The 18,912-nt window shown below is 38.4% G+C and overlaps 1 protein-coding gene across 1 annotated transcript in view; it reads right to left on the minus strand.

Moving 5' to 3' along the window:
* Window positions 1–18,912, minus strand: part of PPM1L (protein phosphatase, Mg2+/Mn2+ dependent 1L) — a 330,246-nt gene that overhangs the window by 88,387 nt on the left and 222,947 nt on the right. The window contains exon 2 of the mRNA XM_005675377.3: window positions 10,327–10,501. Coding sequence (XP_005675434.1) covers window positions 10,327–10,501 — 175 coding nt within the window. The remainder of the gene's footprint in view (window positions 1–10,326; window positions 10,502–18,912) is intronic.

Consider the following 18,912-nt stretch of genomic DNA (forward strand, 5'->3'; position numbering starts at 1 on the left):
CTGGAGGGAAGGGCCATGTGGTCATCTGGGCATTCCCAGTGGCAGGCACGGTGCCTGGTTCCTGGGCACTTAGTCAGTGTTAACAGAGTAAAGAAATAAATGAACCAGTGAATGTTAAATGAACTGGAGACAAAAATCACACATTGTTAAAGCTGGGAAAGCCATAAGGAAATATCCAATCCATTGTCCTTTTTTTTTTTACGGTAAATGAAACCAAGCAGAGAGAGGTGCAATGTCTTGCCACAAACATGGAAACCAATCCCCGTGCTGGTGAATCATGCATTTGGATCCTTTCCAACAGCCATGGCAGACAGTCCCCTAGTTTACAGACGGCAAAATCACTCTGTTTAGTCGCTACTCCTTCGCCCTTTATCTTTTGGCCTTTTAAATCCATGCTATAACGGGAAATAATAAGAATTATATGAAATTCAAATCATCTTAGTTAAAAAGACTGGTATTATTGGCTAGAAAAAGTTCAGTTTATAAATAGATTTTAACTAGCTGTTTTCGTCCTCTGCTCCTGCTGCTATATGACTAACAACTGGCTGCCTTACAGAAGTCTTCATCATGGTTTTGTTAGTCATACTACCATTCTCATCTTTTCAAGTAAGAAAGAGACCTCCAAATTCAGGGATTCTACCTGGTGACAAGAACTGAAACAGGAATAAAAGAGAGGGGTCATGCTGAAAATGTTCAAAGGTTATGGGGATGCTAACTGTGGCATATCCATTCAGTAGGATATTATGCAGTCTTTATCAATTACTTTTATGAATAGCTTGTTAGAGCACTGAGAAATACGATTATATTTCATTGTTAACTGAATAAAAGGTATCAAATGGGGCACAAATTATTCAAATGCAGCAAGGAAAAATGACTAGAAATAAATCTACCAAAAGATGGTCTTTATGTTTCAGTGGTAGAATTAGAGCTAATCTTTTCCTTTTCTATTTTTTCATAGTTTAAAAATGTTCTAAAACATATTTATATTACTCTCAAAATGGAAAAATTGAACATATATAACTTTTTATAGAAATGTAGAAGTTTGTATCAGAGGTTACACAACCAATATTAAATTTTCCTTTATAACATTTTTCTTAAGTTTCCCTATTTTTCTCTTCCTTCCAAATCCTGACAAAGCCTCTGGTGAGAACATCTTCTGAGCTTGGAAATAAGGTTCTGGTTGAAGACATAAATTAAGGAAACCTAAAGCCACCTTTTCCCTTAGGACATGTTTGAGAAACATACTGAGAAATTCACTGTATTTATTAGAGTGAAGAACTTTCTGCAAAGTCCTTTTACTGCATTTTTTATGTTCTTGGAAAACTTGGAGGGCCCTAAATATTTCACAATCTCTTTCCTGGGTTTGGTTTCTCAATGTGTGATCAATTTTTTTCTCCATGACGGTAAACTGCTTTCCTTTTGAGATCACTGATTACTCTGACACTCATGGCTCAATTAAATCAGAGATATAACTTTTAGGTACCATCTATATTAAGAAGAAGAAAATAAGCTTGAAGGGAGGGACCCCTCCAGCTACTTTCTAAATTTCTTACAGCACATTCGCCACCCTTTTCAAAAGCTATTTCTTCAAGAAGTACATTACAGTACTTGGTGTGTCTTCAGGGCAGGTAGCTTTGCTGGAGCACAGCTCAGGAACTCCCACTGGAGGACTGCATCAGGCAATCACCAAGCAAAGGCTGACAACTTCATGCTGTTCCTCCTTCCTTACTTCCTCTGGGAAAGTTGTACGTGACTGCCTGACACTTGTCAATGGATCTGTGGGCCCCCAGCCTGAACTGATGCCCAGATGAACACAATCAACAGCTGCCTGAGTTCTTTCCCTACCTCATCTGCACTGTCTGGCCCACTTTTTACCTGTAAGTGCTCTTTCTATGTGGTAGACAGATGTGCTCCTTGGAAAGCTGTCTAGGTTTCTAGTGGACTGTGAGAACAAATAAAACCTTCGCCAGTCTTAGATTTAACTCCGAGAAAGAGATCAAAGCATCAACTTAGGCAAATGTTTCCAGACCAAAAACAAGATTCCACTACCGGGCAGTCCACCCACTTACAGGCAGACTCAGCTCTTCCCAAAGGGAAAAGGAAGTGCTTTCTCCTTCTGTTTCCCATGCCTTGGGGTTCTTGAGTGTGCAGAGAGTATCATTCTCAAATAAATCGACCTATTCTTCTCACAATTCCCTCAAACACAAGGCATTACAAGTCACACTACTTTATCCTTAACAAAGGAATGTGTAGATTATCAATTCATGCCCAAACTTTACAAAAAAATTATAAAAAATTTGAGGTTAGAGAGACATGACCTGGATAATCAGGGTGGTATGATCACTCACCTAGAGCCAGACAGCTTGGAATGTGAAGTCAAGTGGGCCTCAGGAACCATCACTATGAACAAAGTGGAGGTGACAGAACTCCAACTGAGCTATTTCAAATCCTAAAAGATGATGCTGTGGAAGTGCTGCACTCAATATGCCAGCAAATTTGGAAAACGCAGCAGTGGCCACAGGACTGGAAAGGTCAGTTTTCATTCTAGTCCCAAAGAATTCTCAGACTACCACACAGTTGTACTCATCTCACTTGCTGGCAAGGTCATGCTCAAAATTCTCCAAAATAAGCTTCAACAGTATGTGAACTGAGAACTTCCAGATGTACAAACTGGATTTAGAAAAGGCAGAGGAACCAGAGATCAAATTGACAACACCTGCTGGATCACAGAAAAAGCAAGGGGATTCTAGAAAAACATCTACTTCTGCTTCACTGACTACACTAAAGCTTTTGATTGTGTGGATCACAACAAACTGTGGAAAATTCTCAAAGAGATGAGAATACCAGAACCACCTTAAGTGCCTCCTGAGAAATTTGTATGCAGATCAAGAAGCAACAGGTAGAACCAGACATGGAACGATGGGCCAGTTCAAAATTGGGAAAGCAGTTTGTCAAGGCTGTATATTGTTTGGGAACGCATGTAAGAATTAAAGATTTTAAAATTTAAAAAAAAAAAACTAAAAAAAAAAATTAAAAAAAAATAAATTTTAACAGAAAAAAAAAAAAAAAACAAAATTGGGAAAGCAGTTTGTCAAGGCTGCATATTGCCACTCTGCTTATCTAACTTACACGCAGAGTACATGCAAAATGCCAGGCTGAATGAAGCACAAGCTGGAATCAAGGTTGCTGGGAGAATTTATCAATAACCTCAGATATGCAGAGGACCCCACCCTAATGGCAGAAAGTAAAGAGGAACAAAAGAGCCTCTTGATGAAGGTGAAAGAGGAGAGTGAAAAAGCTGGCTTTAAACTCAACATTCACAAAACGAAGATCATGGCATCTGATCCCATTACTTCATGGCAAATGGGGAAAAAATGGAAACAGTGACAGACTTTCTTTTCTTGGGCTCCAAAATCGCTGCAGATGGTGACTGCAGCCATGAAATTAAAAGATGCTTGCTCCTTGGAAGAAAAGCTATGACAAACCTAGACAGCATATTAGAAAGCAGAGATATTACTTTACTGACAAAGGCTTCTAATCAAAGCTATGATTTTTCTAATCAAAGCTATGATTTTTCCAGTAGTCATGTACAGATGTGAGAGTTCATCTCTTAATGTGTGAGACCATTAAGAAAGTTGAGCACCAAAGAATTGATGCTTTTGAACTGTGGTGTTGGAGAAGGCTCTTGAGAGTCCCTTGGAGATCAAACCAGTCAATCCTAAAGGAAATCAACCCTGAATATTCATTGGAAAGACTGATGCTAAAGCTGAAGCTCGAATACTTTGGCCACCTGATGTGAAGAGCTGACTCATTAGAAAAGATCCTGATGCTAGGAAAGATTGAAGGCAGGAGGAGAAGGGAGAGACAGAGGATGAAATGGCTGGATGGCTTCATTGATTCAGTGGACATGAGATTAAGCAAACCCCGGGAGATAATGAAGGACAGAGAAGCCTGGCATGCCACAGTCCATGGGTCACAAAGAGTCGGACATGACTGAACGACTAAACAACAAAGAGAGACATGAATAACATATAAGCATAAAAGTAAATAATGAGAGAAAAAAATTCCCTCTCAGGCTATTTCAACCCTTCAACTTTTGCCCATTCTGCTGCTGCTGCTGCTAAGTCACTTCAGTCATGTCCGACTCTGTGCGACCCCATAGACGGCAGCCCACCAGGCTCCACTGTCCCTGGGATTCTCCAGGCAAGAACACTGGAGTGGGTTGCCATTTCCTTCTCCAATGCAAGAAAGGGAAAAGTGAAAGTGAAGTCGCTCAGTTATGTCTGACTCTTCATGACCCCATGGACTGCAGCCTACCAGGCTCCTCTGCCCATGGGGTTTTCCAGGCAAGAGTACTGGAGTGGGTTGCCATTTGCCCATTCTGTGAGTGCTAAATCGCTTCAGTTGTGTCTGACTCTCTGCAACCCTATGGATTGTATCCCACCAGGCTTCTCTGTCCATGGGATTCTCCAGGCAAGAATACTGGAGTGGGTTGCCACGCCCTCCTCCAGGGGATCTTCCTGACTCAGGGATCGAACCCACATCTCCTGCCTCCTGCGTTGGCAGGTAGGTTCTTTACCACTATTGCCCACTATGATAAACACTAAATACTTAGGTTAATGATGCTTTCTGAGACAGTGTGGAATGCTATTTTGATCCCTTCAAATCATGCAGCTCTTTTCCTTGGAAATTTCTCTCTGCTAAATCCAATCTATTGAAATGTGTATGAACTTGTACCTCCATTCAAATAAAAACATTAACGGATCAAAAGCACACCATATCTTCTCAAGCTAGATTTTGCTTAGTATTAATAAGTACCAATAAAAAAAATCTAAGCAGTCTTATCAAAAAGTCTACAAACAATAAATGCTGAAGAAGGTGCAAAGAAAAGGGAACCATCTTACACTGTTGGTGGGAATGCAAACTAGTACAGTCACAATGGAGAACAGTGTGGCGATTCCTTAAAAAACTGGAAATAGAACTGCCATACAACCCAGCAATCCCACTGCTGGCATACACACCAAGGAAATCAGAATTGAAAGAGACACGTGTACCCCAATGTTCATCTCAGGACTGTTTACAATAGCCAGGACATGGAAGCAACCTAGATGTCCATCAGCAGACGAATGGATAAGAAAGCTGTGGTACATATACACAATGGAATTATTACTCAGCTATTGAAAATAATGCATTTTAATCAGTTCTAATGAGGTAGGTGAAACTGGAGCCTATTAAACAGAGTGAAGTAAGTCAGAAAGAAAAATACCAATATAGTATATTAATGCATATATATGGAATTTAGAAAGACGGTAACAATGACCCTATATATGAGACAGTAAAAAAGACACAGATGTAAAGAACAGACTTTTGGACTCTGTGGGAGAAGGCGAGGGTGGGATGATTTGAGAGAATAGCATTGAAACATGTATATTATCATATGTGAAACAGACTGCCTGTCCAGGTTCAATGCATGAGACAGAGTGCTCAGGGCTGGTGCACTGGGATGACCCTGAGGGGTGGGATGGGGAGGGAGGTGGGAGGGGGGTTCAGGATAGGGAACACATGTACACCTGTGGCTGATTCATGTCAATGTATGGCAAAACCAATACAATATTATAAAGTAATTAGCCTTCAATTAAAATATATAAATTAATTTTTAAGAAATCTAAGCAGTCTTAACAAGAATCCATGAATGATGGCTCAGAACCTTTCCTCCCAAAATCCGGTTTTGCCTCCCTCATAGTCTCACTCCCTATCTTAGCAACAAAAGCATGCCTGAGCAAATTCATGTGCACGTGCCAAAAAAGATAAGTGACAGTTGTCTTCCAGACAGTTTTTAAACAAATTACATGGGATATCTGTGAAGAGAGGAGAAAGGCAAATGAGCAAGCAGAAGATTCACGAAGCAGCTATGTGCAACCTTCCAGAAACTATGGCTACCTGAGTTTTCCATGTCAAGAGACCAGAATCATAGTTTTAGAAATGGAAGACATCTATGAGATACTGTTCACACCTTCCATTTCTAGGGAAATAGGCTTTAGGGAGGTTTGGTGACTTAATCAAGGTCACACACCTGGTTGGCAGCAGAGCTAGGAACAGAATTTGGGTCTTCTGGCTCCAAGAACTCTTTCAATTATACCACAAAAATCTTTATTCCTATAATAGTCTGACTTAAAAATAAACCAACTGGATGAAAATCTTAAAGTGGTTTCTATTCATACAATTCCTAGTTTTATATACAGAATATAATTAACATTACTGAACCTTTTCTCTGTGAATGAAGGTCACTGTTATGCAGATCAATGATGTCAGCTCTATAATGCAGGGTCTGTGAATGCTGATTTGAATTAGAGTGTAGTGCCATATGATGACTACTTTTTATGGATTTACTCTTTGCTCTTATTCCTTGCTGCTCCAAGGCTCTGCTCTAAGCATTATCTCCTTCCCTACCTTCTAATTCTAAATTCATGTTTTTGAAAGTCTGTTCCCTAGAGTAATATGAAATGTAGACAAATGTTTATATTCATTGCAGCATTATTCATAATAGCAAAACCAAAAAAACCCATAATCATCCAATATAAGAAATGCTTAGTGAGTAGCAATTTCAAAGAATAGAACATTATGCAGCCATTAAAATTACCTCACATGAAGAGGTTTTAATAACATGAACAGCCACTTTCACTGTTCCTTTTCTCCACATCCCCTCAGCTTAACTTTAACAGATTATGGATATTATAGAGTGTACATATTCCAAATGGTCAGATATTTTTCACTAGAAGCCATAAATCTATGCTTTAACATAAACATAAAACATAAATCTATGTTTTAGCTAGATTTCATTATGCAAGATCTCTGTTTTCTACATCTCAGATTCCTCTCTGCCCTTTCTATGCTTGTCCTTTCTTACAACTGTCAAGCATATTGCTATGCCTTCCACAAATGCCAACTGAGTGAATGACAACCTGCATGAATATGGTGACAGCCCAGCTTGATTAGTAGTTAGGAGGCTGGAATTCCAGCTCTATAACTAACTGTGTTACTTTAGACAAGTCTCAGTTTTCTCATTATAGAATGGTAGTGGGCAATCCTAAAATTTATATGGATGCATAAGACCCAGAATTACCACAGCAATCTTTAAGGGTTGGGTCGGGGTGGGGAAGCAGGAGGCATAACCCTCCCAGACTTCAGACAATACTACAAAGCTACAGTAATCAAAACTGCGTGATATTGGCACCAAAACAGACATATGGATCAATGTAACAGAAGAGAAAGCCCAAATATCAACCCACACACTTATGGACAATTAATCTTTGACAAATGAGGCAGGAATATACAATGCAGAAAGGACAGTCTCTTCAAGTGGTGTTGGGAGGGTGGGACAGTCACATGTAAATCAATGCAATGAGGTTAGAACACATCCTTTCACCATACACAAAAATAAATTTTAAATGGCTTAATGAAATATAAGACATGACAGCATAAAACTCTTTGAGGAGAACACAGGCAAAACATTCTGACATAAATTGTACCAATGTTTTCTTAGGTCAGTGTTCCAAGGCAATAGAAATAAAAGCAAAACTAAACAAATGGAACCTAATCAAGCTTATAAACTTTTGCACAGTAAAGGAAACTATAAACAAAACAAAAAGACAACCTATGGACTGGGAGAAAATATTTGCAAATGATGTGACCAGTAAGGGCTTAATTTCTAAAATAGATAAACCGTTCACATAATTCAATAACAAAAAAACCTAAGCAACTAAATTGAAAACTGAACAGAAGACCTAAACAGACATTTCTCCAAAGACATAAAGATAGTCAATAGACAGTTGAAAAGATGCTAATGCTGGAGAGGATGTGGCAAAAAGGGAATCCTTTTATACCATTGTTGGGAATGTAAATTGGCACAGCCACTGTGGAAAAGTGTGGAGGTTCCTCAAAAAAAAAAAAAGAACGGAGATGCCATATGATCCAGCAATCCCACTCCTGGGCATATACCTACCCAAACAAAACTATAATTTGAAAATACATATGCACCTCAATATTCATAGCAGCACCATTTACAATGGCCAAGACATGGAAACAACCTAAATGTCTACTGTCAGATGAATGGATAAAGATGTGGTATACACACACACACACACACACACACACACACACACACACACACACTGGAATGTTACTCAGCCATAAAAAAAAACAAAACAATGCCATTTTAGCAACATTAATGGATTTAGAGATTATCATACTAAATGAAGTAAATCAGAAAAAGACAAATAGCATACGATATCACATATATGTGGAATCTAAAATATGACACAAATGAACCTATTCATGAAACAGAAACAGACTCACAGACTTGGAGAACAGACTTGTGGTTGCCAAGGGGGAGGGAGAAGGGGTTGAATGAACTGAGAGTTTGGAAATAGTTGATGCAAACTAGTATATATAGAGATAGATAAACAAGGTCCTACTATGTAGCACAGGATACTATAATCAATTTCCTGTGATAAACCATAATGGAAATGAATATGAAAAAGAATATATATACACATATAACACAATCACTTTGCTGTACAGCAGAAATTAATACAATATTTAAATCTATACTTCAAATAAAATTTAAAAAATGGTTATGGGGACAGGAAGCAGATGGACTATTTGAGTTCTATAATCTCTGAGAATCTTGAAACTTTAAAAATTATTGTGATAGGGCTGGTTACATAGCCTTATGTTACTCCAATAGGGTGAGAGAGGAGATGACTGACCATTCCAAAGAGAAGAACGTTAAAAACAAGACAAATACAGAGGCTAGATAACTCAAAGCCCAACAGGCAGAAGAAAGTCACCGTGTCTTTCACACAATCAATAAAGCAAAGAAGAATCATAAAGAGAGTAGTGATGTCCTGGGCAAGCCTAGACACGTGGATCTACCCTGTGAATATAAACAGGTTAGAAGTTAGAATGAAAATGTGGACAGCTTAATCACCACAAAAGGTGCATCGGTGGTTAGGCATGTGCAGAAAAAAAAAATTTTTTTTTTTAAGGTTTGCTCTTCTGTTTGCTATTTAAGCTTGAAATCAAATGTTAAGAATGTCAGCACTGACACTGTTTAGATCATGTGAAAGAAAGTAAGATGATAATAACAATTCCTTTGTAGAAATAAAAACAGAAGATGCTGGTATTAAAAAGGGCATTAATACTACTAGTGTTTGACCAGAGAAGGCAATGGCACCCCACTCCAGTACTCTTGCCTGGAAAATCCCATGGACGGAGGAGCCTGGTGGGCTGCAGTCCATGGGGTCGCTGAGAGTCAGACACGACTGAGCGACTTCACTTTCACTTTTCACTTTCATGCACTGGAGAAGGAAATGGCAACCCACTCCAGTGTTCTTGCCTGGAGAATCCCAGGGACCGGGAAGCCTGGTGGGCGGCCGTCTATGGGGTCGCACAGAGTTGGACACGACTGAAATGACTTAGCAGCAGCAGCAGCAGTGTTTGACCATTAGAAACCTATTTTCCCATACTTCTTAATTCATTTTGTGGGAGGGTGGGATGCAGAGGTGGTATGATCATTTTAATCAAGATATTTCTCCTGAATAAGTTTAGTTTTATTAAAGATTTTAGTAATTCCAAGTAATATGGCACTGGTTTCATTACAATTAGGTTTTAGCTGACAGACCATGTAATAGATAGAATGGTATCACAAGGGAGGTCAATCCAGGCCTTCACTAATAAGTTCCTTCATTAAACAGCTCTTTTGGATAATATGAATTTACAGAACGCAGTAAACTAAAGTGTCCAGTGTGGTGTTAGGGGCTAGGATTCATCTGAGGAGCTAAAGGAAAAGAAAGTCAAGTTCAACTTGAAACTTCAGGGCAAAAAATGATACCTCTTCAGAAAAGAAAATTTCTGAAATTAAAAAATAATACTTGAAGAAACTAACAGTTCTGGGATTATTGGATGTAAAAGTTTTCAGCTCACATCTAGAATTGAAGTGACACTAAAAGATTAAATCAGTAGAAGCACATTGCTGATAAAAGGCCAGAAAAATTCCATTTAAAAAAGAGCAAAAAATTTTAACAGGATTTGATATTTCAGAGCCATTTTTAGAAATCTCTTGATTAAAGTCTTTGATACTAAAACTTCAGAAATGAAACTTACTGCTAATCCATGTTATATAACTTTGAGTCTAGTCTATCCTTCTTCTTCTATCAAAGAAAAGGACCTAAATGTAACCAAAATCTAAAAAAAAATTTCTTTAGGAAGAAAACATTGTATGTGTGCATGCATATGTGTGTGTGTATGTATTAAAGACAAACATACCTGCTTCATCATAGGATACAGTCAATTTTTCTAGCATTTCTCGGTCAATTGATAGAATCTGCTGTTCAAGGATGGTCTGGTAAGACAATACACTATTTTCTTTGTCTTTCTCGTAGTCTTGAAGATGCTGCTTAAGGGCCTCTGGGAGTCGAGATTTTACATATTCAGCTGCTGTCTGCAGATAAAACAAATAGAGAGCCCCATTAGTATTTCTCATCGTAGGTTTTTCACTTCACTTAGGTGCTGTAGTGAGAACTCAAGAGTACTGTGGAACCAGCTCTTTACACAAACACGTCCTTGTCACTGCTGTTGTCATTTTAAGACTCCACTGTCGGACACGACTGAGCGACCTCACTTTCACTTTTCACTTTCATGCACTGGAGAAGGAAATGGCAACCCACTCCAGTGTTCTTGCCTGGAGAATCCCAGGGACGGCAGAGCCTGGTGGGCTGCCGTCTATGGGGTCACAGAGTCGGACACGACTGAAGTGACTTAGCAGCAGCAGGACCAAGTTAAGGTGCCAAATACACAAAATCACAGACTTTTAAGAGTTTTCCATCAGGTTTAAAGGTATAAAAGATGCGGACTGGCATTTAAGGAGTGAGACCTCAGAGTTTCAACTATTCCACTGAACCTGTAAGGTCCAGTGATAGTAATTCTACTGGAGATAATCTGACTCACCCTTATCTAGAATTCAGAAGCTAGTAACTCATCTGAGCAGGAAGCCCTACCATGCTGTGGCATTCACATCTCTGCTTTGTTTTCTTGTTCTCTGCTCATTACTGCTTAGGCAGGAACTCTTGTAAAGCAAATAAAAAGGAAAGCCCTCTGCTAGGGTTAATAATGGAATAATAGGATAAACAGAAAATGAAGAGATCTAAAACAATGATGCCTCTGTCTGAACAAAGAACTATTTACCACTAAAATATCTTGGCCTTTATATATAAAATATATTTTCTATTATATATAAATAATATATATATTATTCTGAATTGTTTTTTTTCTGCTTCTGGACTATCTGCATAATAAACTCTCAACTAGTGACACCCAAAATTGCACACAATGACTTTCAACCAAGTAAGTGAGCTTCCTTTAAAAGGTAAGAAGGAAGACATCTGAAAAAGACCTTCCCAAAGATTCTGATACATTCTTCTGCTGGACTGAGGCCATAGCACACTTTTCTCCCTTCCAGCTGAGAATCACAGTTAAAGTTAAGTAGAACTTCAAGGGAGAAATTAAGTAATAGAGCAGCATGTATGACTCAGAAGAACTGAGTTCTTAAATTCTTAAAACACATCTCTTGAGAATGCCAAGAGTTTTGGCATCTTCTTACAGTGCAGTCCTACCTCATACGTAGAGGGTCTAAAGTTGATAAAATAAATGAAGGCGTATATATATATATATATATATATATATAATTTACAATTATATTCACAATTACTAGAAAACTAAAATAAGAGAAATTGTTAAACAGTATTGCCCTGGGGTATGGGCCCAGAATAAGGTGAAGACACATTTACATATTTTTTTTAATTCCCATAATTAAAAACATTACCTTTAAAATATAATTTTTGGGGGTAACTTTTGTAGTTTTCCTTCTAAAGGCCAGCACAATTTAGGATAAAAAAAAAAAAAAAAAACTTGCCAGAAGAACAACTGACTCTCAGGAAAAACCCACTGGGAAGTGGTAGGAGAAGCTTTATTTCAGTCTTCAGAGCAGCCAAATATAGCACACAACACTTCATTTCCAGATTTATATTTAGATCCTCTAAGTTGGTTGCTGATGAAATGACAACTTTAAAATATCACCAAACACCACTCATTTTCTCTGCCAGCCAGCTAGCTAGTGCAGAACAAATACAATTATTCCATAAAATGTAAATGGACTCAGCACATTAGTACAACATATTTAATTCTAAAGTTTAATAACAATTTTCTCCCGACAATGGAAAATGAAGAAACACACTGCAGAATAACTATTTCAAAATTCACACTACCTTGCTATCCAGTGTAACACGTGTCTTTGATTTTTTTCCCTTGGAAATATCTATGAGGTACAGGAAATAATTCCATAATGCACACTGAAAAAGTATTGCTGTACTCAGTTTTACTGAAAGCAAACCACACATTTTCTTCCCATTGTGTCCACTGATATACTCTTCTAATTAAAATTGAATTGTAGGTCTTGGAACGGAGCCAATATTTTTTACTAAAGTGGAGTTAAATTTGGTCATTTCATTTCTAAAGCAGTATTATTTCATGGACAATCAGCCCTCTATATCTACAGGTTCCAAATCTGTGGATTCAATCAGCTGCAGGTGGAAAACATATGGAAAGAAACCTGCCCCACCAGTCTGGGTGAGTGCCCTCGGCCAGGACTAGGGCCCCTCCAACGTGGCCCACAAACTTGCCAGCCTGACTAGGCACCCTTGGCGGGCACTAGCATAGCCCCACAGTGGCTCTCACCCTAGGGGTCATACCAGAACATTTGCAACAGTGGCAACCAAGCCTTACAGCCAGCCCCAGCACCACCACGGCCACAGCAAGAGGACCATTGTCTTACACCATATACAATAATGAACTCAAAATGGATTACAGACTTAAAGGCCTGAGACCATAAAACCCCTAGGAGAAAACACAGTCAGTATGGTCTCTGACACTGATCTTAGCGATATTTTTTTGGCTCTGTCTCCTCAGACCAGGGAAACAAAAGCACAAATAAACAAATGTAAAACTACATCAAACTAGAAAGCTTTTGCACAGCAAAGGAAACTATCAACAAAACAAAAAGACAACCTATTGAACAGGAGAAGATATTTGTAAATGGTGGATCTGATAAGGGGTTATTATCCAAATTATATAAAGAAGTCATACAATTCAATTTTTTTTTAATCCATTTAAAAAATGGGCAGAGAACCTGAATGGACATTTCTCCAAAAGAGACATACAAATGGCTGGCTAAAAGACATATGAAAAGATGCTCAAAGTCACTAATCATCATGAAAATGCAAATCAAAATCACAACGAGCTATCACCTCACACCTGTCAGAATGGCTGTCATCAAAAAGACGACAAATAACAACTGTTGGTGAGAATATGGAGAAAAGGGAACCCTTGAGCACTACTGGCTGAAGTGCAAGTTGGTGTACCCACTATGGAAAACAACATGAAGGGTCCTTTAAAATTAAAAATAGAAGCACTAGGCTTCCTGATGGTTCAGTGGTTCAGAGTCCACCTTGCAATGCAGGGGACATGGGTCCCATCCCTGGTCCATGAAGATCCCACATGCTGCATGGCAATCAAGTCTATGCACTGCAACTACTGAAGCCTGAATGCCTAGGGTCCATGCTCCATAACCAGTGGAGCCACTGCAATGAGAAGCCTGTGCACGACTAGAGAGCAGCCCCGTCTCACTGCAATTAGAGAAAAGCTTGTACACGACAGTGGACACGCAGCGCAGCCAAAGATAAAACAATAAATTAATTAAAAAATACTATCAAAAAACTACCAAACAATCTAGAAATTCCACTTCTGAAGGATTTAACCAAGGGGAGAAAAAACCCAGTAACTCAAAAACAGCCCTATGTTCAGTGTAGTACTACTTACTATAGCCAAGATATGGAAGCAATCTAAAAAGGTCTGTTGGATCACGGACAAATTCCACACAACCATAGAGACAGTTCCAGCAGCCTATCTTGTGTATTTGTGGGTGTGTTAGTCACCCAGCTGTGTCCGACTCTTTGTAACCCCATCCACTGTAGCCTGCCAAGCTCCTCTGTCCATGGGATCAAACCTAGGTAGGTCATCTGCATTGCAGGCAGATTCCTTACCATCTGAGCCACCAGGGAAGCATGGCCAAGATATGGAAGTAAACCAGAAGTTCACTGATAGAAGAAAGGATGAAAGAAGATGTGGTATATATGTGCAAAGGAATATAACTCAGTCGTGAAAAAGAACAAAATTTTGCCAATTGCAGCAAAATGGCATCATGCTAAGTGAAATAAATTAGGCAGAGAAAGACGAATACTATGTGATCTCATTTACATGTGGAATCTAAAAAACAAATGAACAAACCAAAGAAGAGAAAAACAAACTCATGGATATAGAGAGGTGGAAAGGACAGAGTGGGAGGTTAGGTGAAATAGGTAAAAGGGATTAAGAGGTGCAAACTTCAAGTTATAAAACAAATAAATCACGGAGATGTACTACACAGCATAAGGAATATATAGGCATTCCTTATTTTACTGTGCTGTCATTTGTTGCCTTTTTTTTGTTTGTTTAACAAATTGAAGGTTTGTGGCAGCCCTACATTGTAAGACAGTGGTCAGCAATTTTTAGAAATACAGTATTTTTAAATTACTTTGCCAACAAAGGTCCATGTAGTCAAAGCTATAGTTTTTCCAGTAGTCATGTATCAATGTGAGAGTTGGACCATAAAGAAGGCTGAGCACGGAAGAACTGATGCTTTTGAACTGTGGTATTGGAGAAGACTCTTGAGAGTCCCTTGGACTACAAGGAGATCAAACCAGTCAGTCCTAAAGGAAATCAATACTGAATATTCATCTGAAGGACTGATGCTAAAGCTGAAGCTCCAATACTTTGGCCACCTGATGCAAAAAGCCAACTCATTAGAAAAGACCCTGATGCTGGGAAAGATTGAAGGCAGGAGGAGAAGGGGATGACAGAAGAGATGGTTGGACGGCATAACCGACTCAATCAATGGACATGAGTTTGAGCAAGCTCCAGGAAATGGTGGAGGACAGGGAAGCCTGGGTGCTGCAGTCCATGGGGTCACAAAGAGTCGACACGACTGAGCAGTCGAACAACAACATCTTTTTAATAAAGGGTATGTACATTGTACTTTTTTAGACATAATGCTACTGTACACTTAATAGACTATAATAACTTTTATATGCACTCAGAAACCAAAAAAAATTGTATGGTTCACTTTATTGCAATATTAGCTTTATTTCAGTGGTCTGGAACCAAACCTGCAATATCTCAGAGCATGACGGTAGTGGATAACACTGTAATAATTTTGTGTAGTGATAGATGGTTACTGGGCTTACTGTGGGGATCATTTTGTAATACATTTAATTGCCAAATGACTATGTTGGACACCTGAAACTAACATAATGTTGTGTGTTAACTATACTTCAATTTTTAAAAGGTAAAAAAAGAATTCAGAAAATTCCATAAAGCAAAATTTGAATCTGCCATGCCAGGAACTGTTTACATAGGATTTACACTGTATCTAACAACTATTTACATAGTATTTACATTGTATTAGGTATTATAAGTGATCTACAGATGATTTAAAACACATGCATAAGTTATAGGTAAATACTACACCTTTTTATATGCAGCTTGAGTGACTTGGATTTTGGCATCTAAGAGAGTCCTGGAACTAATCCTCTGTGGATACTCAGGGACTACTATAGAGAGTTCTTTCCACTGGGAAAGATTTTTAAGCAGAACAGAAAGAAATAACTCTAGCAAAATATTAGCTTCTTTCAAGATATTTCAAGAAATCACCTTTATACTGAGTTGATTCTCTAAGTGTATTCAAATGTCAGTTAAAACCTTACATTCTAGCAAAAACCTATGCTAAAAAGTAGGCTGGCTGTCATAAAAATACCACACGATCTCACATGTGAAAAATAAAAACACAAAACCAAACTCACAGATGCAGAGAACAGATTGGTGGTTGCCAGAGGTGAGCAAAATGGGTGAAAGTAGTCAAAAGATACCAAACCTCCATTTATAAAATAAGTCCTGGTGACTGCAGTTAATAATGCTGTATTGCGTTGTTGAAAGTTGATAAGAAAACAGATTTTAAACGTTTTCATCAAAAGAAAAATATGCATAATGACGTGTGATTAACTAGACCCTACTGTGGTGATCGTTTCACAATATGCATAAATACTGAATCATTATGTTGTACACATGAAACTAATAAGTCAATTATATTTCAATAAAAAACAGGTGTTCATATTATTAACTGAGACTGTAATTATTGCACAAGTAATAGTACAAAGAGCAGCTTAAATTTTAAACTTTCACCAGAGTTCTAAAAGTGAAGTGAAAAACAAAATTAAAAAATAGGACTACTTATCTATTCTTTCATCATTGGTAAGTGCTATGAGAAATTTAAGTCCTAAACTGAATATTCTCATAAACTAACTATTCCAGAAATAGTACTTTGTTACAATCTTGAGTCTTGCATTTACTTTATGCTTTTCTCAGCAATTTAGGTTGCTAACATTCTGTGTCTTCACAATAACTTTAAGTTAAAGTAGGCAGAATATGAGCTTCCCTGATAGCTTAGCTGGTAAAGAATCCGCCTGTAATGCAGGAGACCACAGTTTGATTCCTAGATTGGGAAGTTTCCCTGGGGAAGGGACAGGCTACCCGCTCCAGTATTCTTGGGCTTCCCTGGTGGCTCAGACAGTAAAGAAACCGCCTGCAATGTGGGAGACCTGGGTTTGACCCCTGGGTTGTTGGGAAGATCCCACGAAGGAGGGCATGGCAACTCACTCCAGTATTCTTGCCTGGAGAATCCCCACGGATGGGCTACAGTCCATGGGGTTGCCAAGAGTCAGACAAGACTGAGTGACTAAGCATAGCACACAGGTAGATTATGGATTTGGCCAATCCTTCACATCCTTCAAAGTAGGCTCAAATGTTATAAATTCTGTTAGTGAACCCATCTAATAGCAGACAATAGTCTTTCAAGTATTTATAGAGGTACAGATATTTTAGCTCCCCAGTCTGGCTGACATAAAGACTGTATCTCACACATCCTTGTATTCCCCCAGCACCAAGTTCAGTGCTCTCTACCACAGAAGCTTAATACCTTTACCATATCCAAGAATCAGGGACTTTGAGATCGCTTTCAGAGAAAACTTCCAGACAATTCATCATTCTTTGTTTGCAATCAGAACTTTCTTTCGCGACTCAAGAAAGGTGTGGTCTTCTACTGGCAAACGGAACTACACTTAGTCTTTAATTATTATTGGAGCCATTATTTTCGGAAGTAAACAACTTAACTCCACAACATCATCCACATGCCAACATGGTCAGTTATGTACTTCATATACCAAGCCGCATATGAAGCTCTATTTAACAACGTCCTCTCCATAGCTGTTTGATCTTCTCCATTCTTGCCTTTATTTCTTCATTTGGGAATGAACTCAATTCTGCTAGGGGCTCTCTGAGCAGTCACGTAGAGTGCCTCAGGATAGTGTTCCTGAGTGAAGGGTTGCCTTGCAGGGTGTTAATGCAGCCTGGACATTCAGGTTTTGCTTATCTGAACTGCTGAGTAGGTTCCCAAACATACCCCAGGAAGTGGCAGAGAAACCTCAGGGCAGAAAGTGGATGATACAGGTTCACGGGTTCTTGCGATTATAAATGGGAAGATGCTGGAATAAAAAGATGGGCTAAAAGTTTTGAGGACATGCACAAAAGGTGCCTAAAACCCCTTCTTACGGAATTTGCATATATTTTTATTACCCATGCCAACTTCATTCTGGAAGACAGTAAAAGGCTGGAGTAAACCCTGTAAAAAGACTCAATGAATGAAAAAGATAAAAGAAGCAGAACAATTAAGGATCTAAATTCTGGAAACCTACTAGGTAGAATGCTCATACTGGTCATTATGCAAAAACACTACTAACTCTAACAGTTGTATGTTCTTTAAGAAATAATCAGTGTCTATGAAATCACTTTGCAGGGGATGGAAAGGAGTGTACAAAAAAAAAAAAAAACTAGTGTATTTTAAAAGCTGCTAAATGCTTCACAGTTCATCTTAAAAAGAAAACCTGTCAGCCAGCCAATTCTAATTAACTGAGTGTCTGCTGAGTGAAGCACATTAGATTTGACACTGCTGGGAGAACAAACCTCTGCCACAAACCTGCAGTTTTAACATGTAAACAACACACAGGTGAAACACTAGAAAAACGTTTTCTAGAAACACTAGAAAAACCAATACAAAAATAGATGTGAATCTTGAGATAAATTACCATTTGTTTAACATATGAGCTATGGTAAGTGCTGAGCAGCCTTTAGGGAGAGAAATTAGAGAGGGCACAAGAAGAATAATCAGGAAATCATGCTGATGGAGGATCAGTTTAAGGATCAGTTTCAAGGTTAAAAACTCTTGCTGGAGAAAAGAAAAACAATCTATAATGTAGAGAATGTGACTTCATGGGGAAAAATAATAAAAGAAGTTGATGAAACTAGGGGTATGAGACAGCTGGCAGGTGAAGTTTTAACCCACTGTTAAACCAGGGAGTTTTGATTTGTAGAGGTTAGTAAGAAGAAATAGCCGAAACATCAAAAAGAGTGAATAAATTATCAAATCTTGTTTGAGGAAGAATGTGCTTGAAATTGAGTTTAGAATGCATTGAAACAGAAAAACGATTAAAGCAAGGAGACAAAAAGCCTGAAGTAAAAGAAGACTGGCCTTCTACACTGTGATTGGAATATAAATCAGACAATCTTTTTGGGAAAGCAAATGAAAAAGTGGAACCAAAACTTTAAAGTAGTTTACACTTTTAACTTAGTAATTGTCCTTCCAAGAATTTA

Source organism: Capra hircus, chromosome 1, assembly GCF_001704415.2.
Source record: "Capra hircus breed San Clemente chromosome 1, ASM170441v1, whole genome shotgun sequence".
Lineage (NCBI taxonomy): Eukaryota > Metazoa > Chordata > Mammalia > Artiodactyla > Bovidae > Capra > Capra hircus.